The sequence below is a fragment of the Psammomys obesus genome, unplaced genomic scaffold, assembly GCF_907164565.1.
Source record: "Psammomys obesus unplaced genomic scaffold, mPsaObe1.curated_primary_1811, whole genome shotgun sequence".
Lineage (NCBI taxonomy): Eukaryota > Metazoa > Chordata > Mammalia > Rodentia > Muridae > Psammomys > Psammomys obesus.
The window spans coordinates 31,341,040-31,366,387 of NW_026593286.1; the positions used below are offsets into that span (position 1 = coordinate 31,341,040).

The following is a 25,348-nucleotide window of genomic DNA, read 5'->3' on the forward strand; positions in this document are numbered from 1 at the left end:
GCTGTTACCAACTTAGCTCAGGACAGGCCTTGATATGCTAAAAAACAAAACAAAACCTAACCTCAAGGTTGTGTTGATAAGCTAGTGAACCGGCCTCAAGCTGCGAGCCCCGATTACACAAGGCCCAATGAAATGATACAAAAGTCGAAACTTTAAAAATGTTCTATAGAATTACACTACCGTGCTGCCTAGACACGGTATTTCCAGCCTGTGTGTTGATAGCCATCCGCTAGAAATTTTGTAAGTACTCAGCTGCCTTATCGAAGCACCTGAGGTGGCTTTCGTCTACCTCAGTTTTGTATCCTACTGTTGGCACTAAGTGTGCGTTGTTTGGAATAAGGGAGTCCAAATAACGCAATCCTGTTAGTGAACAAATACTGTCACGTATCCCAGCCAGGTTCATTCCTTTGCCCCCTCATTTTCTTTGTCCCCCTTCATCTCTTTATTTCTTTAGTTGTATGGTTCTGTTTTTCCATCCATGCCTCTCTCCCTCCAACCCTTGAGATAGATCCCTTTGCAGCAAATGAGAAAAGATGTGTGTGGGTAGCTAGACTAACAACATTAAGATGGCCACAAAACACCGACCAGTCGTACCACCGGGAAGGCCCCCAGCAAGGTGCGATCCGGCGAGCTCCGAGTAGAGTCGCTTCCCCCGGAAACGGAAGAGGAAATCCCCGGAACCCAAGTACTTGGGGGATGGCCTTCCGGCTCAGCTCTCCGGCCCGCGTCAGCGGGCTCCCGGCGCGTTCGCTCTCGCTCGCCCTGCTCTTCACTGGTCTCTTAGGGCCCCGACCACTGGCGGGGAGAGCGGTTCGGTGTGCGGTGCGCGCCTCCCGTCCGCTGCTGGGCACCGAGGCGCGGCTGGCGCCTGGGGAGCCTCCCCGGGAAGCAGGCTTCCTTCGGCGGGTCGGCGGGGCCGTCTGCGGCGCGTGTGGGCTTCGCGGCCGCTCTCCCCGCCGGCTGGAGAGGTGAGTCCCGGGGGTGCCGCTGCCGCCGCCGCTCCCTGCCGCCTCCCCGGCCCCGGCGGCCTCGCTGGCCGCCCGCCCCTGCGGGCCGGGGTGACGCTGGGGAGGGACCCCCGGGGAAGAAGCCCGCGTCAGGCCGCCGGCCCCGTGGCGAGAGCTCTCCTGCCTGCACCATCCCTGCTCCCCGGCCAGCCCGGCCCTCTGTTGGGACGGAGAGTGGTCAGGACCTGGAACGAAAAGAGCAGCGTGCCCTGCCGGGGGAGAGGGGGCTCGGCGAGAGGTGGCCCAAGCGGTCACGGGATGGAAAGAAGGGCTGCCGAACCTCTCTTCTGACGCCCCCGCCGGGGGTGCCTCTAACGGTCGCCTTGGGACAGGGCTTGGTTGTAAAATGTGTGTCTGCTCCCTGGGGATTGCGTGTGGTTGCCAACGCTCGCCGTTGCCGTCATCGCATAGTTGGACTACGGGGAGACTTGACCGTTTTAACCCCATAGACGCTCACTACGAATATCTGCATCTCGTTGGTTGATGGTGGGCGGGTGGTGTGTGCATTCGTGTGCGTGTGGATGTTGGGGCATGTGTGCGGGTAGTGTGTGGAGGGAGGGCAGAGGTTAATTTTAGATGACTTTCTTGATTGCTTTTAACGTTGTTTACTGAAGCGGGGTCTCACTGGAACCGAGGCCTTGTTGGTTTGGCTAGCTCGGCTAGCCAGCTTACCTCAGGGATCCCCCATTCTCCGCCACCCTAGTTCTGAGCACTTCTTAACTTTTAAATGACTACAAGCATCTCAACTCCCATTCTGATGCTTGCTTTTATCCACTGAGCCATCTAGTCAGTCCCCATGTTCATACTTTATTGTGTGTTTGTTAACTGGTGTTTTTCTAACGATTTGTTGGAAAGAAAGAGAAAATTCTCTCATGAGATCTTGGTGAAAATTTCAATTGAGGTGATTTTGTTTGTACTGCATAAGATACCCTAAAAATGGATATGTTGTATAAATGCATTTGGGGCAAAAAAAGGCCGAGTTAGCCTACTTATGGCAGGCATATCCAGCCTTTTGACATTTCAATACAATGTTGCTGCCATCAACAAAGTTCATGGCCAAGACCATCACAATCCAATTACACAAAAAACCTGCAAAAAAAAAAAAAAGTTTAAATGTTTTTTTATTGAGCTGCAGTCATGGCTATCCTTGACCACATGGAATGGCTGACTTGCTAGTGAGTGATTAAAATAGTGGTAGGTGTTAGAGAGATGGCTCAGTTGCTAAAGGGCCTTGGAAGCATGAGGACTTCAGTTCAGTCCCTAGAACCGACATTTAAAAAAATAAAATAAATTGATGGCCTGAGAACTTGCAGTCCTAGCTGTTAGGAACGCAGAGATAGGTGAATTCCTGGGGCATGCTGGTCAACCAGCCTAGTCTACTAACTGTAGGCTAGGGAGAGACCCTGTCTAAAAAGAGCAAGATGAACGACTCCTGAGGAATATGACACCAAAGGTTGTCCTCTGGTATCCACACACATATACACTAAACTAACAGAGGGAAATTGCCTGTGATAATATTTAGTTACTTAGAATATTTTTATAAGAACCCTTGAAAATTCATTCCCAAGAATTACTTAGCTTTTGCTAATGAAAATTATGCCACATTCTTCTCTGTTTCCCCCCCCCCTCCTCTCATTGTCCTAAAGTTCAGAGCCAAGTGTTTTATTTTAAACTGACATGTTGTGGATAGTTTTCAGAGAGCAGCATAAGTAATTAGAATAAGATTTTTATTCAGGGGCAGGAAGTGCTTTCCAAGGCACAAGCTATATAATGAAGCGATCAGGAATTTAGGAGTCAGTCAAAACTGGGTTTCTAGTTGTGTGAATTTTGGTGAATTGTTCAATATTTAACTGACAGTTTACTTATTTATAAGTAATTGCACACATACACAAATACTTACTTGACTCCTATTTAGTTTCTGGTATATCTAAAGGTACCTGATAAAGTATCTCCCATATAGCAAAAATTAAAACAAAACAAAAGCCCTTTTTATCGGAATATAAAGTGTTAGTTTCTTCATACATATTGTATAGATGTATCATGTGTATTGTCTAATATACTCAGTCTCTAGAATAGAAAGCAGCATTTTGGTTATAGAATGACCCAAAAAGGACTGCTTTACTAGATACAGTTCTCACTCTACGGGTGAAATATTTATTGTTTTTCCCTACAAAGTGTATCCTCTTGGAGCTCTGAAGAATTAGAATAATTGTAATGAGCTAGGCTTGGTGGCAAATATGATTTCATTACTTGAGAGGCATAAGTAGGGGGCTTTTGAGTTCAAGGCCAGCCTTGGCTATATCACAAGACCCTGTATTACTACAACAGAAAAGAAAGCTCCCAGTGAGTGCTTCGCTTTCTCCTCTGACCAGCCTCAGCTTTAGCTTCCTGAGAACAATTATCTACACACCATGTTGTTAGTTAAAACTCTTCACTGTGGGGGTGGGTGGTTACCGTGGTTGCCTTCCTGTACTTACTAGCTGACCTTGACTGACTTCTAGTTACAGGTGACTGAATTTTCAAGCTGCAGAATGCATAGCACCTTACAAGGTAAGTGAAAAAGAAAAAGCCATTTAATTGTGCTGGTCATTAAACAAAATTTTAGGAACATTTAGCTATTTATAATCAAAAAGTTGTGAGAGATAGTCATTAGGTTTTTTTTGTTTGTTGGGTTTTGGTTTTGTTCTTTTTATCAGAAGGAAAGGTAAAAATAGGACACATCCTAGTTTGGTTTCCTGTTGCTGTGGTAAAAGATTGACCAAAAAGCAAGTTGGGGAGGAAAGGGCTTGGCTTACGTGTCCCAATCACAAACCATCATTGAAGGGCATACTGATAGAAATAATGCATGGTATGTTTCTACCTTTAAAAATGTTAAAGTAATATCTGTGTTCATTTCACAAATTATTAATTAGCGTGACCATTGTTGTGAATTCTTCATCTCATTGACTTATTTCTTCTGTTTAGGTTGGACATGATGAGCACTCTGCAATTAAAGGAAGCTAAGGTGCTGGATGTTCAATTTGTGGGAGATGATGATGTTCTTAATCACATTTTTGATAGAGAAGGAGGTATGTGTAATTGTACAGTTAAAGAGATGCTTATGGATCACATCATTCTTAGAAACGTGATATACAGTATTCATTCCAGTAAGACTAAATAAAAACTCTCTAATTTTTAGTTTACTTCTTTTGAAATTTAATTGAAAGTCAGTATAAAGCCTTATCCAAAATGAAACGCTTAGTAATGGTGGGAAATAATACTCATTAACCCTAAGTAAATACTTGCAAGGGATGTGTGTATTTAACTTACTTACAGGTATTTTTTTCCCCGCTGTTTGAGTTTTTTGCCTGCCTGTATACCACAAGTGTGCTTGGTGCCCACATACACCAGAACAACACATTAGAATATCCTAGGGCTAGAATCACAGGCAGTGGTTAGCCACCATGGGGGGGCTAGGAACTGAAGCCAGGTCCTCTGCTGGGCAACAAGTGCTCTTAACTGCTGAGCCATCTATCTCTCTGACTTCATACTTTCAATGAAAGAGAAGACATTGACTCCCCTACAGCTTTACGTACTGTCCATGGGTTTAGTGTAGTTTGTCTGCTGACATGTACATATTATGAATGTGGAGGAATTGGACAACGCTCTGGAATTGCTTCTCTCCTTCCACTGTGCATTCCATTACGCTGGTGTGGTGCACATTTTACCTGTTGAGCCATCGGGATGGCTCTAATGTAATACTTAGAAAGAATTCACACCCCTTATGTTCTATTTTGTATATTTTTGTAGTAACTAAATTAAAAAAGGAGAAACCTCAGCTTTTGGTCAATCCCCAGAAGATAATAAAGAAGTCAGAATGTGAATTGGAGAAAACTGACCAGGAAGTCTTAAAGGATCAGGACTACGTGGAAGTTTTGGGAAGAAATGTTCAAGGTATTCATTCGGGGTAACATACACCCATTTTTCGGCTAGTGGCATGAACTGCTTTCAGGATGCACAAAAATAACTCAGTAGGCTAAAAAGTAGAATACTATAGTTGTGTATTGAGTCTAAAACCATTTCCTTTAAGTTTTGCTGCATTTTTTTTAGGTCTAATTTTTAAATTGTGTGTGTGTAAATGTACACATGAGTGCAGGTGCCCTTGGGGGCCAGAGAGGGCATCAACTCGGGTTATAGGTGGTTGTGAGCCTCCCAAAGTGGTACTGGTAACTGAACTCAGGTCTTGTACAAGAACAGTATGCACTCTTAACCACTGAACCATCTCTCCAGCTCCCAGCAATGTTCTTTGGTTTAGGGGTTTTGTTGTTGTTGTTGAGGTAGGGTTTAATCTGTGTAGCCTTTGGCTATTCTGGACTCATTTTGTAGACCAGGTTGGCCTCAAACTCAAAGAGATCTGCCTACCTCTTACCTCCCTGAGTGCTGGGCATGTGCCACCATGTCCAGTTTTTTGTTTGTTTGGTTTGTTTTTTTAATCGTTGGTTTAGTTTCACTTGGGTTTTTTGAGACAGTCTCTCTCTCTGTCTCTGTCTTTGTGTCTCTCTCTCTCCCTGTCTGAGTCTCTGTCTCTTCCTCCCTCTCCCTCTCTCTTATCCTGGAACTTACCAGGCTGGCCTTGAGTTCACTCAGAACCTTCTGACTTTGCCGCCTGAGTACTAGGATTAAAGCATGTGCTACCATGGCCAGCTCCTGAGAGCAACTTTTGAGTGGCTGAGGCGGGAAGATCCTAAGTTCAAGACTAGCCTCGACAATACAGCAAGACTCTCTCCAGGCAATAATGAAAAAGTCCTGAGGGTCATGGGTCTCCTGGTTTCCCTCATGTTGTGTGTGTGTGTGTCTCTTATCCTCCCTTGTTCATTGTGCTTGTCACTCTCTCATACTTATTGACCGTGGTGACTGCTCCTGGTCTCTCACTTTTGAAGTAATGGCTGCTTTTTATGGTGGTGTTTTCAGGTTAAATGACTTGGGTTTTTAGTCTCTGGTCTTCGTAGTCTAAATTCTCTGTGGCCCAGCCAGTACTTGGACTTGCAGTCCTCCTGTCACGGTCTCTTGAGTAGCTGGCATTATAGACCTGGAACACCAGCCCTAGTCTGGGTTTTCAAGAATGAGTCCAAGTTGAGTTGAGCTCAGTGAGCCGCTGCCTCTCAGTGGGTAGTGAGTATTTTGGGACTCGTCAGTGTTCCTAGTAGGCAGCTGACACTTTTAGGATGTATTCTGTGTAGAATTTTTATGACTGCTTATGCTAATCTAAGAGACTGAAAACAACATTCGGGTGGAAAACAAGAACAAAGTATGAGATTTATGGAGATCATGAGTCCATTGTTTTATATGCAAACTCGAAAAAGAAGACAACAGCACAAACTTGTTTTCTTATTTTAATTGAAAATGTTTTCCATATAGAGTACTTCCAGTATATAATGGTGTTGGTACGTGTCCTGATAATGTTTGAGACCAAGGTCAAGGCTTTGCCACAAGACCCTAATCCCACCCCCCTCCTTCCATTCCCCCAGCCCTACTCCCCTCTCCCTATCCCCCACAGGCCCTGACTGGCCTGGAGGATCAGTATACACATGACCCCTATCTTTAACTTCTCTATGCTTGAGGAGGCTCTTCCTCATTCTTTGGTCATTATCTCCTTTATTTTTGAGCTTTGCCCTTTTTTGGTGTTTTGTTTTCTCACAGTTATTCCCATCCATGAACATTTTATATTACATGTATGCTATATATCTGGTTTTGTAATGTCATTCTTTAAAGGGCCACAAACTTTTGTAGTATCCAGCTTTGCCTTGGTTTTTTTTTTTTTTTTTTTTTTTTTTTTTAGATTTATTTATTATATATACAACATTCTGCCTGCACACTAGATCTTACTATAGATGGTTAGGAACTCAGGACCTTTGGAAGAACAGTGAGTGTTCTTAACCTCTGAGCCATCTCTCCATCCCTGCTTTGGGTTTTTGTTTTGTTTTGTTTTGTTTTCCACACTCCCCCATCTCCTTCCCCTTAATGCCTGCTTAGCTAGACTGGTGGCACAGAGTTTTAATCTGAGGTACTGAGGATCCTGAGCCAAGAGGATCAGTAGGATCACAAGGCCTACCTGCATTGTATAATGAATTCAGGCCGACTGGGCTTAGGCAGTGAGACCTGTCTCAAAAAAGTAAAAAAGTTCTGAGAGTACAGTTCAGTAATAGAGCACTTGTAGCGTGTTTGAGGCCCTAAGTTTAATCTGTAATACAAAAAATAAAAATAAAAAAGTAGAATGCTCACTTCACTTCAGAGGATGTAGAAATATTTCAGTGTGTGCCTTCTATTTGCCTATTATATTTGTAAGTATAAATTACATTACTTTGTGTTTTGGTATTTTTGGATTTAGTATTTTTTAAATTGAGTGCTTATGTGTGTACCCATGTGAGTGCAAATGCCTGTGGAGGGCAGAACCATGAGTTCCCTCCAGAAGCTGGAGTTACAGGATGTTGTAAGGAGCCCCACTAGAGTCCTGTGCAAAAAGTACACCTCCTAACCACTGCCTGATCTCTCAGCCTCATTTGTTAGCTATATTGATATATATGTATGTGTGTATGTTGGGATGTGTATGGAAAGGTCAGAGGATGATGTTGGACATCTTCCATAGTCATTGCCCACCTTATTCTTTCACTCTTTGTTCTTTTCTTTTCTTTTTTTTGAGCCATGGTGTCATGTAGCCCATGCTGGCTTTGAAGTCACTGCAGAGCTGTAGATGACCTTAAACTTCCGATTCTCCTTTCTCCAGCTGTGGTGCCACCATGCCTGATTGTATGCAGTCCTGGTACCAAGCCAGGGTTTTGCGCGTGCCGGCGAACAGTTTATTAACGGAGTTACTCAGCAGCCCTCTTCACTTTTTTTAAATGTGCTTTGCCGCTTTGCCAGCATGTATGTCTGTGTGACGGTGCTATGTCTCCTGGAACTAGATTTATAGACAGTTGTGAGCTGACATGTGGTTGCTGAGAATTGAACCCAGGTCCTCTGAGCAGCCAGTGCTCTTAACCACTGAGCCATCTCTCCAGCCTCCCTCACTTTGTTTTGTAAGGCAGGGTCTCTCACCAAGCCAGGAGCTTACTGGTTATGGCTATATGCTTATCTGGCTAAAGCAACTGACCAACAAGCCCTAGGGATCCCCTATGTCTGCCTCCCAGCCCTGGGATTACAGTGTGCACAGTGCCGGACTGTATACGTGGGTACTGGGGTTCTGAATTCAGGTCCACGTGATTGCATAGAAAGCACTTTACTGAAGGAACCATCTCACCAGCCCTATTAAACATTCTTTTTCTGGCCACAGAGACTATTTCATCATATGTCTACAATAGTAATCTGTTCCCTATTTTTGGACACATGGATATTTTAGGCTTTTTTGCTATATTTTCATGCTACGTCTTTAGATACATTCACTATTTCTTTAGGAAACTTATTGGTTAAAAGGATATTGTTCTAACATACACAGGTAGGAACAAATTTTAAAAATATTTTAACAGTCTTTTTGCACTACGGAGGATAGGATACAAGGTCTTGTACATGCTGGACAGGTCCTTTTCCATTGATCTAGGTCTCAGCCCTCTTATTTCTTAATTTTCTCCCCTCCATCTTCTGCCAGAGTCTCACTGTATAACGCCCACTGTCCCAGAATTCAGAAAGATCCACCTGCTTCTGGCTCCCAAAAATTGTGCAGTTAAAGAACTGTACAACCATGCCCGGCATAAATTTTTCTCCTCCTCCTCCTGTTTCTGTTCCTGCTCCCCGCCCCCATTCGCCAACACATGTTTAGAGGTAGGGAATGATGTTCCAGGTGATACGTAGAAAGTAGCATTTTTTACATTTATCTTGGTCTTTTTGTTTTGTTTTGTTTTGTTTTAAGATTTTTATTTATTATGTACACAGTGTTCTGCCTATATGTGTGCCTGCAGACCAGAAGAGGGCACTAGATCTCATTATAGATGGTTGTGAGCCACCATGTGGTTGCTGGGAATTAAACTCAGGACCTCTGGAAGAGCAGCCAGTGAGTGCGCTTAGCCTCGAGCCATCTCTCCAACCCCATTGGTCATTTTTTGTTTGTTTGTTTGTTTGTTTGTTTTTAAGCTGATTTGAGAATTTTTTTATTATCTTTGTTTTGTTGTTTATGTGTAAATCTGTAAGTGTGTGTACTCGGGTGTGTGCTCATACACAGGTGCACGTGATACCTGCCTGCTTCTTTTTCGTGATTTTGAGGGTTTTTGCATGTAGCCCTCGCAGCCCTGAAACTCACTTGTAGATCAGGCTGGCCTGAAACTCACTTGTAGATCAGGCTGGCCTCAAACTCAAGATCCTCCTGCTTCTGCCTCCTGGGCGCTGGGACTAAAGGCGTGTGCCAGTGTAGGCTGGCTGACACCTAGGTTCTTACAGGTTGCTCAGATCTGAATTCCAGTCTTCATGTTTGTTTGTTTGTTTAATTTATTCATTTTATATATGTTAGCCCTGGCCTGAGCCTGTCAGGCCCGGCAGGTGCCTAGTTACCTGGGAGATGACTGAAGAAAACTCCTGGAGACCACCATCTATCAATGCAGATGCAAGAGGTTTATTTTAACCATCGAATGATGGGGTCACCCCTGCTGGTCACAAGGAGTGGCACTGGGAGACAAAGGCCTTGGGTTTTTAAAGGACAAGGCATGGGGTTGCAGTCTTGGCAATTCAGGATTGGATGAGGAAGCTATAAAGTAAGATAATTGGTTAGTCTTAGGTGCTCAAGCTTGGCCAGTCCTGCCAAGTGTGGATGCGGCTGCAATTAAAGGTGGGGGTGGTTAGCTCATCCTTGAAGATTGGGGCTGCGGGCTTTTGGCTGGAGGTCAGGGGCTACTCAGAATAAGGATTGAGGCCATCTGGGTTGGTTGCTAAGAAACACTATCTCAAAGACAAGGGTCTGGTCATTCTTTTTGCTGAGTGAAGGTCATTACTTGCTTGATTTTTTTATATCTGTCCTCACAGATGGCCAGGGTCACATTCCTCTGTTCTCTGGAAAGGTACTACAAGGCTTTAGCTTAACCTGGACCTAAAACTCAAAACTATAGGCTTTAGAAGACATATAGGTTACAGAGTTAGTCTCATCCTTTCAATGTATATGAGTGTTCTATCTGCATTTACACCTGCCAGAAGAGGGAATCAGTTCATATTATAGATGGTTGTGAGCCACCATGTGGTTGCCGGGAATTGAACAGTCTTCATGTTTTTTTAGTTTGGTTCAGTTTGGTTTTTCGAAACAAGCTTTCTCTATGTAACAAAATCCTAGCTATCCTGGACTCCCTTTGTAGTCCTCAAATTCACAGAGATCCACCTGCCTCTGCCTCCCCTACCGCTGAATTGCAGGCGTGCACCACCATCATCGGACTTTAGAAAGCATTCTTAACTGGGGAACTCTTTCTTCAGCCCTCTTTTGTCATAATCAGAAAACAATCTAGTGTTTTGTGTTTGGATTTTTTTGGTTTAAAGAAAAAAACAATTTTTCAAGTTATATTTCATGTGTGTGTTTATTAAATATGAGGTCAGAGCAACTTGGTAGAGTTGATCCTCCCCTTCCAATATATCAGTCCCGGTGATCAAGTCAGGTTGTCAGACTTTGGGGCCGGTGCCTTTGTCCACTGAACCATCTCACTGGCCTATGTTTTAAAACACAGAGGGACATTTAATAAAGGATCTTTTCCTCCACTGGCATTTTGAAACTTGGTTTCATGTAGCTTAGGATATTTTTGAATTACTGATCATTCCGTTTCATCCTCCCAAGTGCTAGATTTGCAGACATATAACGTCACATCCGGCTCTAACACAGAATCTTTAGGAAGAGTCAAAAGAAAAAGCCAGTTCACCAAGAACATCTGCTGTGCTTTGTTCCCAAGTTTATGCGTTAGCAGTGTGGTTCCCAGTGTGGTGATGCTGAGAACTGACAAGGTCTAATGGGAGTTAAGTCACCTGAGGCATGCTCCTCAAGAGCTGCAGCGTTGAAGTGACTCTTAGTACATTGAACAGTGGTGTGCTGACCATTTGAATGAATTAAGATAGTTCTTGCAACAGCTGGTTATAAAAACATGTAAGCTGTCCCCTGGATTGCTCTCAAGCTTCCTGACCTGCAATGTGACACAACCAAGGGAAATTTTTTCAACAAGCCCAAGTTAGTTCCACTTCTAGGAAAAGGAACACCTTTTATTTATGAAGTTTCTATAAAATTTTATTTTATTTCTATGTGTGTGTCCATGGCCTGCAGAGGGCATTGGATCTGCTGGGGGCTACCTAACGTATGTGCTGGGAACTGAATTCAGATCTTCTCGGAGAGGAGAAAACATTCTTTTTTCTTTGTTTTTTGTTTTGCTTTGTTTTCAAGACAGAGTTTCTCTGTGTACCCTTGGCTATCCTGGACTCCCTTTGTAGACTAGGCTGGGCTGGAATTCACTGAGATCTGCCTGCCTCTGCCTCCCAAGAGCTAGGATTAAAGGCGTGTACCACTGCCACCCAGCATTCTTAACCAGTGACCCATCTCTTCAACTAAACTTTTATGAAAAGTAGTGAGGGGTATAGCTTTTACATTTAAAGTTTTATCTTTTTCCTTAATCTTGCTTTTTCTTTAATGCATGTTATATTTTCTTTTTCAGAATCCTTGAAAAATGGCTCGGCTATAGATAGTGGGAAGAAAGTTTATTCTTTTCAACATAGAAAACACCCTGAAGAGATGACTAAGTTAGGTATGTTACTTTTCTGTTTTGTATATTTGTTGTAGACGAATACCACATTCTCATGGTTATCATCTTACTATATCCCCTAAAATTATGATGACATAAGTTGTTCTTAGAATTTAGAGAATGAGACATTTCCTTAAAGAATGATGTCATATACCTGTAATTCCAGTATAGAAATTTCCAGAAAGAAAGTAATTTTTATACTAACCATAGAAGTTATTTTGACCAAGTACTATATGCCAGGATTGGTGCCACATTTAATATAGACATCTGTTTGCCTGTCAATCTAAAGGAGCCTATAATGTGTATTAGTTACAGATACATTGCAGAGCCAGGTTTAGCTTTCAAAGCTTATACTCATTCCTAAGCCTTCATAGTGTTGTGTGTAAGCTACAGTGGTTGCTCAAAGTAGAAAGGCCTATATGCCAGGCAAGGCTGTATAGACTTCATCTTTGGATAAGTTGAAGTCTTTGGATGTTTTTTTTCTTTTTAACAGATTCATTTATTTGTGTTTATGGCTGAACATGTATGGGCACATGAGTACTATGGCATGTGTGTGTAGGTCAGAGAACCACCTTCTGGAATTGGTTCTTTCCTGCAGCGTAGGTCCTACAAATCAACTCAAGTCATCAGGCTTGGTAGCAAGTGCTTTTACACACTGAACTATGTTGTAGGCACAGGTATTGGATGCTTTTAGGGAAAGATGTTACCTGAGCAGACTTGTTACTGAGAAAGTGCCTGTTGTAGTTTGAACTGGACATTCCTGAAGTACAAATAGGTGTGATAGAGCCAGAGTGAAGGTGAGAGCAGGCGGATCTCTGTGAGTCTGAGGCCAGCCTGGTCTACAAAGTGAGTCCAAGACAGCCAAGGCTGCACAGGGAAACCCTGTCTCAAAAAACAAAAACAAAAATAAAAGAAAAAGAAGTACTTGTGAGGCTTGTGAGTGTCTCAGCTAAATTTCAAGATCAGAAGATAAAATGGTAACAGAGTTGCTAGCACATATGGCCCAGTAAAAGGGCTTAAGTTTAAATACAGTTACCGTTTCTCCATTAAAAGAATTAAAGTAGGCCACAGAAACGGCTCAGTAGTTAAATGTAGGCACTGCCTTTGCCGAGGACCCAGGGTTGGTTCTTAGCATGCTCATCAGGCAGCTCACAACCACCTGTAACTCCAGCTGCTGGGTGTCTGCTGCCCCACACTGTGGGCACTGCACTCAACACGTGCATAATTAGAAGCATAATTAGAAACGGTGAAGGCCAACCTTTAAAAGAGTAAAGGAGGATAATGTGATTAGTATGCACCATTACGTGAGTCTTAAGTTTAGGGAATGCGTATCTATTCCCACGTGTGGGCTCATTTTCCGCATGCTTATCACCGTGTGAGAACATAAAGATTAGATGTTTTGTTTAAAATATCACCTAAATGCCATCTGTTCAATACCATATTGTATTTTATGCATCATTCATAATGTACAGTTTTAAACACAAGAACACCACACTTAACAGGGAATTTAAGAATTTTTAAACATAACTTTAACTGCATGTAGTTTTTAGATTCCCAACTTCTTACCCTTATATCATCTAAGAAGCTTGTGGCTGTAATATATATGATAAGAAACAGAAGGAGAGCCAGGCATAGCGCACTTCTGTAATTCCAGCACTTGGGAAACAGGCAGGTAGATTTCTGTGAGTTCCAGGACAGCCAGAGCTACATCGTGAGACCCTGTCTCAAACAAACAAACAAAAGAAACAAGGAGCAAACAATAAATGTATCAAAGGGAAAAAGAAGTGGCCCGAGTATAAGCTGCTGTTAGAGGTGTGAGTAATCATTTGTGCATGACTGGGAAATGTAGATGCTAGGAAGAGCCTAGAAGTCTCAGCAGGTAAGGCATTTGCCATGAAACATCACAAGCTGAAGGTCATCTGCACTGTGGTAAGAGAAACTGACTTCTCTGACTTCCATATACGCACTGTGATGTGCACACACACAAGTATATGTAGTGTTCTTAAAGATACTTGGAAGACAGCTTTAAAGGCTTTTTTAAAAGCAATACTCTTAATACAGGTAGGTTTATTTATCTTTCTGATAAAAGTAATGCAGGTTTTTGTTTTAAGAAGTTCAAATAAGTGAAAGCGACTTTCCTCTAAATCTGCTATTCAACAAAGGTACTTTTTTTCTGATTACAGCTTTAGAACTAGCCAAAGCGCCAAGAAAAATTGTTCCGCTTGACTCAAAGAATGATCCTGAAATGACGAAAAATGTTGCTCAAAAAAGGAAGGGTAAGACACATCTGAAGGTGATCAGTGCTGCATTTTTGGGTTTGTTTTGTTGTTTATTTTTTTGTTTTATTTTGTTTTTTGAGCTAAATTTATCATATATTTTCTTTTGAAAATTTATTCAACAGACTGCAGTTTAAAAATCCTACCTACATTTATGTATCTATACTTGTCAGTCAGTAAAGGCTGGAAAGTGTCTGTGCCATCTTACATTGTGAGAATTGACAGGGGCACCTAAAATCAATCATCAAGCCCCATAATCATTTGTCTGAGTCAATTTCTCATGAAAAGTTTGGAAACTGAATGGCTTGTTGCAAATTGCAGAGCATCTATTTTTCAATGCCCCATTCCAACTAAGAGAAACAGTGTACTTTCTGATAAAAGCCTCAGGTTTTTGTTTCCTTACTAGGATGCTACAAAATGCTGTCATTGGAGGAATACCTATAAAATTCTTAGTGATCCTTTAGCCTGTATTTATGAGAATTCAGTAAAATATAGTGGCCTCTGTGTAAAAAGTGCAACTTTGCTTTCAACAAAATTGGGTCATGATCTAAAATGAAATACTTGTAGTAAGTGTGACTTTTTGTTCCATTTAGGTTATTCTACTTCAGAGAAAGTTCAGCTGGAGGTAAGCAATTGCCAAAGCAAGCAAGACATGATGAGCGCTAGCTTTTCATCTCTTAGTTGAAACTGAACATGATAGTTTATGGGCATTTGTTATATGCCTGTCATTTGAGGTTCAGAAAGATCAACTGACTTACTGAGTTCACCTCACTTGGAATAAAACTGGAAAATGAGCCCAAATTTCCCTAAATATAACTGTGTTATATTCTCTGTTCTTCTGCTGTTTAACAACTAGCCTGATTACTTTTAACTTAGTAGGCCTGTCCTAGGAATTTTACGAATTTGGTTTTATATTTGTATATAATGTTCTCTTACTTCTTAGAGGATTAGTCCATTAAATCTACTATTTTATATTTTATAATTTATATTGAAGTCTCTATTGGTTTTGGGTAGATTCGTTCCAAGATAGGTGAAACAAATCCACAGTTTTTGTCTCCTTTGTGTTTTGTTGGTTTTGATTTTTCCCTGTGCCCTGTCCAGTGATGGTGTCTAGGTGTGGTTAAGTCTCAGTGGTGGGGGGGACTGGACGTTTGCTGTGTCAGAATCCAGCCTGTAATGACTAAAGAATTAAACATGCCTGCGTTTAGGGAAAGGGATTCATTCAATAAAAAGTGAGTAGAGATGTCCAAGACCAGGGTTGCAGCCTGGGCAATGTACAACCCTGTTTAGGCAAACAGTTAGACATGCCAGAGACATTGACTTTACTAATGCTCTTCTCAATGTGTTGTGTTACTGGGCCAGTGAGATGGCTCAGAAGGTAAAGGCCCCTTCTGCCCAGTTGATTGATGACCTGAATTCTGTGGCAGGGGAGGGTGTGAAGGGTGGTAGAGGAAGTTTCCAAGACAAGGTGGGAGAGGGGGCTATGGTGGAAGAGGTTATGGAGAGACGTTAGAGAGCACTACTTATGAGGTGTGCTAGATAACAGTATTCTGAAGAGCATACTTGGCCATCATCCTGAGATGGATCATCCTAGTGTCTCCAAGGATGGTGTTCTTGTGTATAGAAAGCTGTTTTATGCTACCATATGGTCTTGAAACATTTTCTCCATATTCAGTGTACTCCAGCATGCTTTGTCTTTTTAAAAAGAAAACTATAGAAATGTAAATATTTATCACCCACAAACTTGGGAAATGAAATGTATCTTATTGTTATAACTGAACTAAGACTGTAAACTGATATTTTGTTCAGGACTGAAACATGCAAATGACCCCCACTTGTAACAGGAAGGAATATAGACATCTCGTTTGTATTCCTGTGGGTGTGTCCTATATTTGTGCTCAGTAGGCAGTTCTTTTTAAAAATTTTTTTTGATAGGATTAAATTTATCTGGGCAGGTTTTTATTAAATTTCTGTTAAGTGGGGGCAGTGGTGAACAAGCTGTTTGTCTTAGGGGCAAACTTTTTGTCTTCATGAAAGAATGTTTATCTCAGCAAACTAGAAACATTGCTTTGCCGTCATGTCCTGGAGCTCACTCTGTAGACCAGGCTGACCTTGAACGCAGAAATTCATCTGCCTCTGCCTCCTGTGTGCTGGGAGTAAAGGTGTGCACTGCTATGCCTGGATATCAGTTCTCAATCCTAAACTAACTTTAGTAGAATGTACCTACACTTAAAAAAAAAAAAAGAAAGAAAGAAAGAAATAGGGGGTAAGAGCACCTAACTGTTCTTACTGAAAACCTAAATTCGGATCCCATAAGGTGGAGCACAATTGCTTGTAATCCAGTTACAGGGTCTCTATCTGATGCCCTTATAGATTTCTATCAGAAATCTATACTGATTTCTTCAGACTCCTGCACACATGTGTGTTGTTATAAACAATAATGAAAATCCCAACTGTTGTATTTTACCAATAAGGACTAGGGAGCCTGATGCTGGGGTGAAAACCTGCTAGCTCAGAGAGGCAGAGAAAACACCCAGCTGACTTTCCTTCTCAGCTCAGATCTGGATAGAAAAAACCCAAAAGGCTCACTAGCTCAGCTCACAGCCCAGGAGGAAAAGGCCAAAAAACCCATGGCCCAAGCCTTTCTAGCTCAAAGTTCAAAAAACCAGGCAGCTGAGGAGCTGAAGCCAAAGCTAAAACCAGAGCTTGAGCTAAAAGCACTTTCTTCTCAATGTTGTCTTAAATACTCCTCAACTCAAAGTCCCTCCTACTTTTTAATCCCTGTCAGCTGGTTTCTTGATCTATCTCTTGACCTATGTTAACCTTACTAAATCCTGTGTACAGAAAGCTCTTGGATTAAAGGTGTGTGCTAGGGATGCCTGAACCACACCATAATCACCCATAAACAGGAAAGTTCTTGGATTAAAGGTGTGTGTTGTGGCTCAACCAAATCAAACAAACAGGGTTTTACAGTTCACAGTTTGGGGACTCACAGTGGGATCAACTGACCTGCAACACCTGTGTACGTACATACACCCAGAGTCACAAACACATAAAAGAAATGAAATAGAGAAGAAGGAATTCCTGATATCGCCAGAGACTTTGGAATGAACTTTGTTGGATGCCACCATAGGTTTCTAGAGAAATTGGAGTCTCCCTATTTGGTTCTTAGTCTTTTTAGTGAAAGAATTTAAGGGGCTGGAAAGCTGGCTTCAGCAGTTAAGAGCATTTGTTGCTTTTGCAGAGTACCCAGGTTTGGTTCCCAGTATCCACATGGTAGCTCACCATTCGTTTCAGAGCATCTGACCCGCTTTTTCTAAACTGCAGTCACCAGGCACATAAATGTTCACATACATACCTGCAAGTAAAACATGCAATACACCTAAAATGAATCTAAAAATTTAAATCAAGAAGTTTTGAATGAATTCAGAGGGAAGTTCAATTATGGTTTTATTAGAGTTTATTAGAAAAATAACAAGAGAGTTGGAGATGATCAGTATTAAGAGCCCTGGCTGCCCTTCCAGAGGATCTGGGTGCAATTCTCAGCACCCAGATAGCTGCTCACCATCTTTAGAGGGTATCTGATGCCTTTTGTTCTCTAAGAGCAGCAGGCATATATGTGATACATAGACATACATGCAGACAAAATACCCATACACATAAAAAATAAATTTTTTTGAAGAAAAATCAAGGGCTGATGAGATGGTTCGGTGGGTAAAGACCTATTGCCGAGTCTGATGACCTGAGTTCAATCTCTAGGTCCCATGTGGTAGAAGAGAGTTATCCTGCAAGGAACAAATGTGTTTATACACATTCATATTAAATACATAAATGTAATTCATTTTTAAGGAAAGGAAAAGACTGTCAAGTTGAAAATCTTGGCAGCTCTCAGGAAGAGGCAAAAAGGAAAAGAGCCTTGTTCATTGAGTTAGATAAGGAGGTGAGGTCACTTTTTATCTTCTAGTTTAAACTTAAGACACACTCAAGTGTAGAAAAATACCAGGTTTTTCTCTGCAAGGTCTGTGAATCAAACAAATGATGGACAGTTTTCCATCTATAGGACCAAAAAGAGATGGCAGAAAAAAAAATGAATTGTTAAAAATATTGGATTTTCTTATTTCTACCAGGACATACTCTTTCTTTCTCTGTCTGTCTCTCTGTCTATCTCTGTCTGTCTCTTGTATTTCAAGACAGGCTTTCTCTATGTAGCATTTTCTGTCCTGGAACTCCCTCTGTAGAAGAGGCGGCCCTCTAACTCAGAGATTCACCTGCTTTTGCCTCTCAGTGCTGGGATTAAAGGTCCATGCCACTACTGCCTGGTTTCCAACAGGACATTTCCTGATCATTTCCCTTTCCTCTTCTTGTTATGAAATATAATAATGTACCATGGGTGTACCATGGTGGGCCCATGCCAAGGTATGCACCCTGAGGAGTTACGCCACATGACAGATCTGGTATAAGTAATTTTATTGGGGGAAGGGAGAGGTGTGAGGGCCTGGAGAAGAGGTACAGGCGGACAAGTGGTTACTTAGGCAGGCAGACAGATGGGGCAGAGCCATGAAGGCAGGCAGAGAGTCCTTTTATCAGGCCCTACAAACCTGTCAAACCTGGCAGTGGTGGCAGGTGATGAAGTAAGCAATTGCTAGGTCCCTGGGGGCAGGCCAACAGAATTGCCTGTCTAACATCCCTTCCCTTATAAGTGACTGTGAGGACAAGAAGTGAAAGGGTATCTTCCGTCAGAGAGACCCCCTCCCAAGGAACAACAAGGCCATTCGGATGCAAACAGCAAGAGGCTTGTATTTTGATACACGAGTACTCGGGGCGGAAAGTCACTCAGAGAACTTTGCGCGCCCCCCTAGATGGGAAGCTGGGGTTTTTATAGGGTTTTAGAGCAGAACCGTGGGTACAGAAGCGAGAAGCATGGTTACAGGGGGCTGATTGGTACGTTTACATGAGACCACGGTTTGCGTCAAAATTTGGCAGGGACACCAAGATTGACCACCCCTTACCGTGGCCACCTGTTATTTTGTTTTTCCCTATCTCAGCTGGAACAACCTCTGACAGATATCCCATGAGGGTAGTCACAACAAGTTGTTTTTAACTCAACAGGGGCAGCCTGACCACAGATATCCCAAGTGGGTGACACAGCTAGGTTTCTCAGTAATTTTCCAGTTTCTCATCTGGCCTTCAGAGTTTTACAAAACAGTGGTGTCTCACAAAATGGCGTTAGCTATGTTTAACTTAGGGTGAGGCTGGGGTCTTTCAGAAGAATCATGAGATGAGCCTCAAAAACTGGCATGATGGTCTTTCTTCATTGTGATCGTGAGGGAAGATGAGGATTTTGTATTCTCTCACTATTGTTGATTCAGTCTTCCCATCACCTGTGACCTTGATGAGGGAAGTCAGCCAATCCCCCCTCTCCCCAGATTTGTTTGTTTAATGTTTTGTTTTTGTTTTCTTGAGCTGGGGTTTATTTGTGTAGCCCTGGCTGTCCTGGAACTCACTCTGCAGGACAGCCTGGCCTAGAACTCAGAGGCAGCCCTTTCTCTTTTCATGTTATTTTGGTTTGGGTGGTTTGGTTTGATTTGTTTAGAGAGGGTCTCACTATGTAGCCTTGGTTCTCCTGAAGTTCCCTATATAGACATAACTGGCCTTGAATTTAAGAGATCTGCCAACCTCAGCCTGCTGAGTGCTGGATTAAGGTATCCATGGCTACAAGTCTGTTTTTAATGGTTATATGAGGTAAGGGTTTTGGCTCACTTGTGGTTTGAACCTTTAATATTTTCCTTAAACATTTCTTTTGATCCTTTTCTTCAAATTTGTAACCTGTTGGGGTATTAATTTCTTTGCTGTTGCTGTGATAGAACAGCATGACCAAGGAACTTTACAGAAGCCTATATTTGGGCTCATGGTTCCAGGGGGCTAGAGTCCATGAGGCTGGAGGAGAGGCATCAGGTGGCAGGCTTGGCCGCTGTAGCAGAAGCAGGGAGAGGGCTCACATCTCGAACCACAAGATTGAAGCAGAGAACAAAATGGAAATAACTTGAGTCTTTAACTCTCGGAGTTTTATTAGCGTGGCATACTTCCTCCAGTAAGGCCACACCTCCTAAACCTACCTAAACAACACCACTAACTGAGGATCGCCTGGAGAAGTAGCTGAGAGCTATGTCCTGATCTCAAGCAGAGAGAGGGAGCCTGGGCTCCTCATGGGCTTTTGAAATCTCAAAGCCGACTTCTCTAGTAAGGCCACACCTCCTAATCCTGTCAAACAGTTCCATTCGTCGGTGACTAAGCATTCAAATATGTGAGCCTAAGGGGGCCATTATTATTTACACCACCACAGAAAGAGATCATATGAGCATTTATTTAATTGTTTTTTGTTGTTGTTGTTGTTGTTGGTTTTTGTTTGTCTGTTTGTTCTGCTTTTTCATGTCTTAGCAACTTGAAAGTGAATGTAAAAACAAGGGATCCCATGGCATGGTGAAGCAGAAGCAAAAACAGACAAAAGGGTAGACCTTAGGGCTCTACAGGGCCTGGGAGGCCGGGAGACTATTTTAGACAGACAGCAGGCAGGCTTAGTGGCTCTGGCCAGAGAGAGCAGGCATTAAGCCCTCCAGAACCAGCCACTCCAGTCTCCAGTCCCCCGGCTGCTTGCCAGGGGTGGCTTGTGCAGCCCTGAAACATCTATATTTCTTCTTTCATTTCAGCAAATTCATTTGTTACTGTCTTGTAGTGTTAAGAACCACTGACTCATCTAGTTCTAGTGTGTATTGAGAACAATGTGGTTTTCTTTTTTAAAAGTTTTGGTTTTGTTTTTTTACTTCTGGGATTGACTATACATTATTCCCTTATTATTCATATTACTGTGCTTTTTAAATTTTTAAACAGAATTGTAAGAAAAATGAACTTCTGTCAACACAACCTCAAAATCTAAGAAAAAGACTAGGTATGTATTTAGGTATGATTTCTTGTTATGTGAAGTTCTGTTGTTTGTTTGCTTTGTTTTTGAGATAAGATCTTATGTAGCCCAGGCTAGCTTAAGATTCACTGTATAGAATAGGCTGGCCTTGAGCCCCTCCTCATCTGTTCCAAATGTTGAGATTACAGGCATGCCTAATAACAACTAAATCAGAGCCACTAGTGTACAGTTCTGAATATCAACTGCTTGGCTTTTCAGTACTCTGAAGGCCACGTACTGGTTCTTCTCTGTCGTTAGTTCATTTATAGACTAGGTGTAACCAGCCTTAGAATTGTTTTGAGGACTGGCTAAAATAAGGGACATCAGACATGCTCAGAGTAGGATTTCACTTTGGTTACAAGCTTAATCAGTTCCTACTGTCACTCCTACCACTTCCCATGAGAAAGCATGCTCATGTTCCTAGGCTGCAGGACTTGTCTGTACCTGCATAGTGAGCTCTTTTCGTTGTTTCCTTCTTAATGTGCGTATGTGTTGTATGCCAGCTCTGCACAATCTTAGGGAATCTTAGTGTCGCAGAGTAAACATACTGATTTGGTTAGTTATTTCACCAACATTTTGGGAGTCCTATATTCATTTTCTTGACTATAAAACTATTGATATCTTTGAGAAATATAAGATAAACTCTTGTTTCTGGGAGAGTGGTGGGAGTGTTAGTGGGTAGATTTGTTAATCAGCTGGGGTGGAGCAGTGTGTGTTACAGACATTTTTTTTCTTTTTTATATATGTATACATATTTTTATATTAATCACAGGTTATTTACTTTGTATCCCAGCCGTAGCCCCCTCCTTCATTCCCTCCCAACCCCACCCTCCTTCCCTCATCTCCTCCATGCCCCTTTCCAAGTCCACTGATAGGGGAGGACCTCTTCCCCTTCCGTCTGACCCTAGCTTATCAGGTCTCTTCAGGACTGGCTGCAATGTCCTGTAGCCTAGCAAGGCTGCTTCTCTCTCGAGGGAGGAGGGGTCAAAGAGCCAGCCATTGAGTTCATGTTAGAAATAGTCCTTGGTCCCCTTACTAGGTTACCCCCTTGGATACTGAGCTACCATGCACTACATCCGAGCAAGGGTTCTGATTATATCCATACATGACAATTGGTTGGCGATACAGTCTCATAAAAGACCCCTGTTCTCAGACATATTAGGTCCTTGTGGAGCTCCTGTAGTCTCCAGGTCATATGAACTCCCCCTTCTTTCATATGATTCCCTGCACTCTGCTGAAGGTTTGGTTGTGAGTCTCAGCATCTGCTTTGATACACTGCTAGGTAGAGACTTTCAGAGGCCCTCTGTGGTAGGCTCCTGTCCTGTTACCTGTTTTCTCCTACCTCCAATGTCAGTCTCATTTGTCTTTCTAAGTGAGGATTGATCATCTTACCCTGGGTCCTCTTTCTTGTTTGTCTTCTTTAGGTGTATAGATTTCAGTATATTTATCCTATCTTATAGGTCTATATAAGTGAGTATATACCATGTGTGTCTTTCTGTTTTTGGGATACCTCACTCAGGATGATCATTTCTAGGTCCCACCATTTGCCTGCAAATTTCATGATTTCCTTGTTTTTAATTGCTGAGTAGTATTCCATTGTGTAAAAGTACCACAATTTCTGTACCACAACTGAGGGACATCTGAGTTATTTCCAGGTTCTGGCTATTAGAAATAAAGCTGCTACAAACATGGTTGAGCAAATGTCCTTGTTGTGTACTTGAGCCTCTTTTGGATATATGCCTAGGAGTGGTATAGCTGGATCACCTTTAAGATTTATTATTCAGAATAGTGTCTGTTGCATAATCAGGAGATTTCCTTTCCTATGGGAAGAAAATCCAACTTTCAATAAACTTTCCAAGTCTCGGTGGTTAGAGTGTTACATAACCAACTTAGTTGCAACGGTCTGAAGGAAAGCAAGTATTTGGCAGAAGGAAAAGGTGGTTATCACAATTTTTCTATTGCATAGTGAGGCACATTACAACACTGACCCCCCCCCCAAAAAAAAAAAAAAAAAAAAAAAGCTCTATTAGCAAAGAAAAAGGCAGAGAATAACATTAAGTATAATTGACCTTACTGGTTGCTTTAGATACATTTCAGGGGACAGAGAGATGGCTTACCAGGTAAAGCACTTACTTTACAAGGGTGAGAATAGCAATTCTAATCCATAGACCACATAAAAGTCACCTCTTTACCCAGCATGTATGGTTGCTGAGACAGGGTCCACTGAGCAAGCTGGCAATCTCTAGGCTCAGTAGGCGGCCCTGCCCCAATACATACTGTGGGAAATGATCAAGACACCTAAATCCACCTTGGGCCTCCATGCATGGAAGGGCACATACACAAATATATGCTGCCCCACACATACACACAGGAGTGTTCCCTACGTACAAGTGACTCATTCCAATATAATTTTCCAACAGGTTAGTTAGATGTGCACACCCTCATCTGATAACTAAAAAAACAGTGCTTAGAGAATGTATGTAATTAGATGTGAAATCATGAGCAAGTCTGACAAAGTTATAATTAAAATGTCTTACTTCAAAGCCTGCATTCTTGATTCTCCCCAAGTAGCTTTTCTTTCAGCCTATCAAATTTTCCCAATTGCTTATATCTTTCTACAGCACCGAAGTCTCATTGTGACAGTGAAAGTGAATATTCGGCTTCCAACTCGGAGGATGATGAAGTGATTGCGATAGATGAAGAAGACACTGAAGTGGTGGGGTCCTCTCAGAAGGGTCAAGTTCAGAATAGACTCCTTCCAGTTCCTGATTCCAGAGGGACACCAGCTAAGAGAAGGAAAAGAGGCAAGGCAGTAAGTGAAGAGGGGGACGTGGTGCTGCAGGAGGACCGTGTGTGCTCCCTTCTGGTGGGTCGCCTGAGACCAGCACGTCAGCAGGGGTCAGCCATCGTTTTCCTCGCGTTACACCTGAGTTCCCACACGTGCTGGTTTCTGTCCTTGAACATTCTTTTCAGTTCTGGGTGCATATTCAGTTCTGGGAAAGGCACTGAAAGTAGTATCCTAGCTCAGTTGTGTGAGAACTTGAACTTGATCAGATCACTGGTGATGAGCTTCAGGGCTTCCCTTTCAGATGGTTTTGTTTGTGTAGTCATTACACTTGGTGATGGGTGTCTGAGTGCTGCTCTGTGGTGAATTATCTGCAAGAGTTATGTGGCCACAAGCTGCCCTGTGGAAGAACAGTCTTCCTGCCTCAGTCTCCCAATCCATGCTCCACCACTCTCAACTTCACACTGTTTTCACAAAGTGCACCTTGTCCTGCTGTTCTTCTTAAAGGTTCAGAGCAGTGTAGGTACCATACTGTTTAACTTGCTGCCGGAGAGAGGTTAATGCTACCTTAAGTCAGAGTATGTAATTATCCACTTTACTGAATATGTGACACCCCCCACCCCTCCGATTTCTGTGTGTAACCTTGGCTGTCCGGGACTTACTTACTTACTTTGTAAACCAGGCTGGCCTAGAACTCAGAGATCCTCCTGCCTCTCTGCCTCCAAAGTGCTGGGATTAAAAGCTTCTGCTATCACACCCTGTTAATTAGTCTAATCTTTAAGTTATTTTTTCATGAGAGTTACTTGAATTTATTAGTGGAATTAAATATCTTTGATCCTTGACCTGTATACTACTTTAAAAAAAAAATACTGTCATAAGGTATTTTAGTTAGGCATGTTAACACACAACTGCATTTCCCAGCTGTTTGCAAAACTGAGGCAGGAGGATTTCTTGAGCCCAATTTTAACTAATATTATTATCTAGACTTTATGTAGCACAAATATCTGAAATTACTTAGACGTGACTTTACTTTTTTCATTTCAGAGTGACTTGGTAGAAGAATATTTTGAAGCTCATAGTAGTTCAAAAGTCTTAACGTCTGATAGAACACTGCAGAAGCTGAAGAGGACTAAACTGGACCAGGTATGCCATGAGGGTGTTATCAACATTTTGCTTATTGTGACCTAAAAATACATTAGCAGCACATTTGGAGAAGTCCTGAGCAGGAACAGAATTATTTCCTGATAAAGTAAAACACAAATTAATGTGTTGGGGTCATTAAGTACTTGTTACATTAAGTGTAAATCATTCAGTGACTAGAATTCTATTTGACATAATTTTACTTTTTTTATTTGTTTTTAACAAAATCTCAGTCATTTGATTTTACCAATAAAGAGTCAGAACCCAGATGCTGGGGTGAAAACCTGCTAGTTCAGAGAGACAGAGAAAGTACCCGGCTGACCTTCTTCCTGAGCTGGACTCCAGAAGGAATCCTTCTCCCATGCTTGCCAGCTCCCGTTTGGGGAATTTTCACTCAGTACCAGGGGACCAAGCCTCCACACAGGAGCCTTTTATAGCCACACCACAGCACCAGA

At 42.2% G+C, this 25,348-nt stretch overlaps 1 protein-coding gene across 2 annotated transcripts in view; it reads left to right on the plus strand.

Moving 5' to 3' along the window:
- The first annotated feature begins 710 nt into the window (after nucleotides 1-710).
- The window catches only part of Orc2 (origin recognition complex subunit 2), a 39,482-nt gene continuing 14,844 nt past the window's right edge, over nucleotides 711-25,348 (plus strand). The window contains exons 1-10 of one of the 2 annotated variants that reach the window (XM_055616549.1): nucleotides 711-968; nucleotides 3,509-3,557; nucleotides 3,972-4,075; nucleotides 4,797-4,940; nucleotides 11,648-11,737; nucleotides 13,918-14,010; nucleotides 14,604-14,635; nucleotides 20,899-20,956; nucleotides 23,590-23,780; nucleotides 24,798-24,896. In XM_055616549.1, the coding sequence (XP_055472524.1) occupies nucleotides 3,979-4,075; nucleotides 4,797-4,940; nucleotides 11,648-11,737; nucleotides 13,918-14,010; nucleotides 14,604-14,635; nucleotides 20,899-20,956; nucleotides 23,590-23,780; nucleotides 24,798-24,896 (804 nt within the window). In that variant the 5' untranslated portion in view covers nucleotides 711-968; nucleotides 3,509-3,557; nucleotides 3,972-3,978. The remainder of the gene's footprint in view (nucleotides 969-3,508; nucleotides 3,558-3,971; nucleotides 4,076-4,796; nucleotides 4,941-11,647; nucleotides 11,738-13,917; nucleotides 14,011-14,603; nucleotides 14,636-20,898; nucleotides 20,957-23,589; nucleotides 23,781-24,797; nucleotides 24,897-25,348) is intronic. The other variant, XM_055616550.1, reaches the window with a different exon arrangement.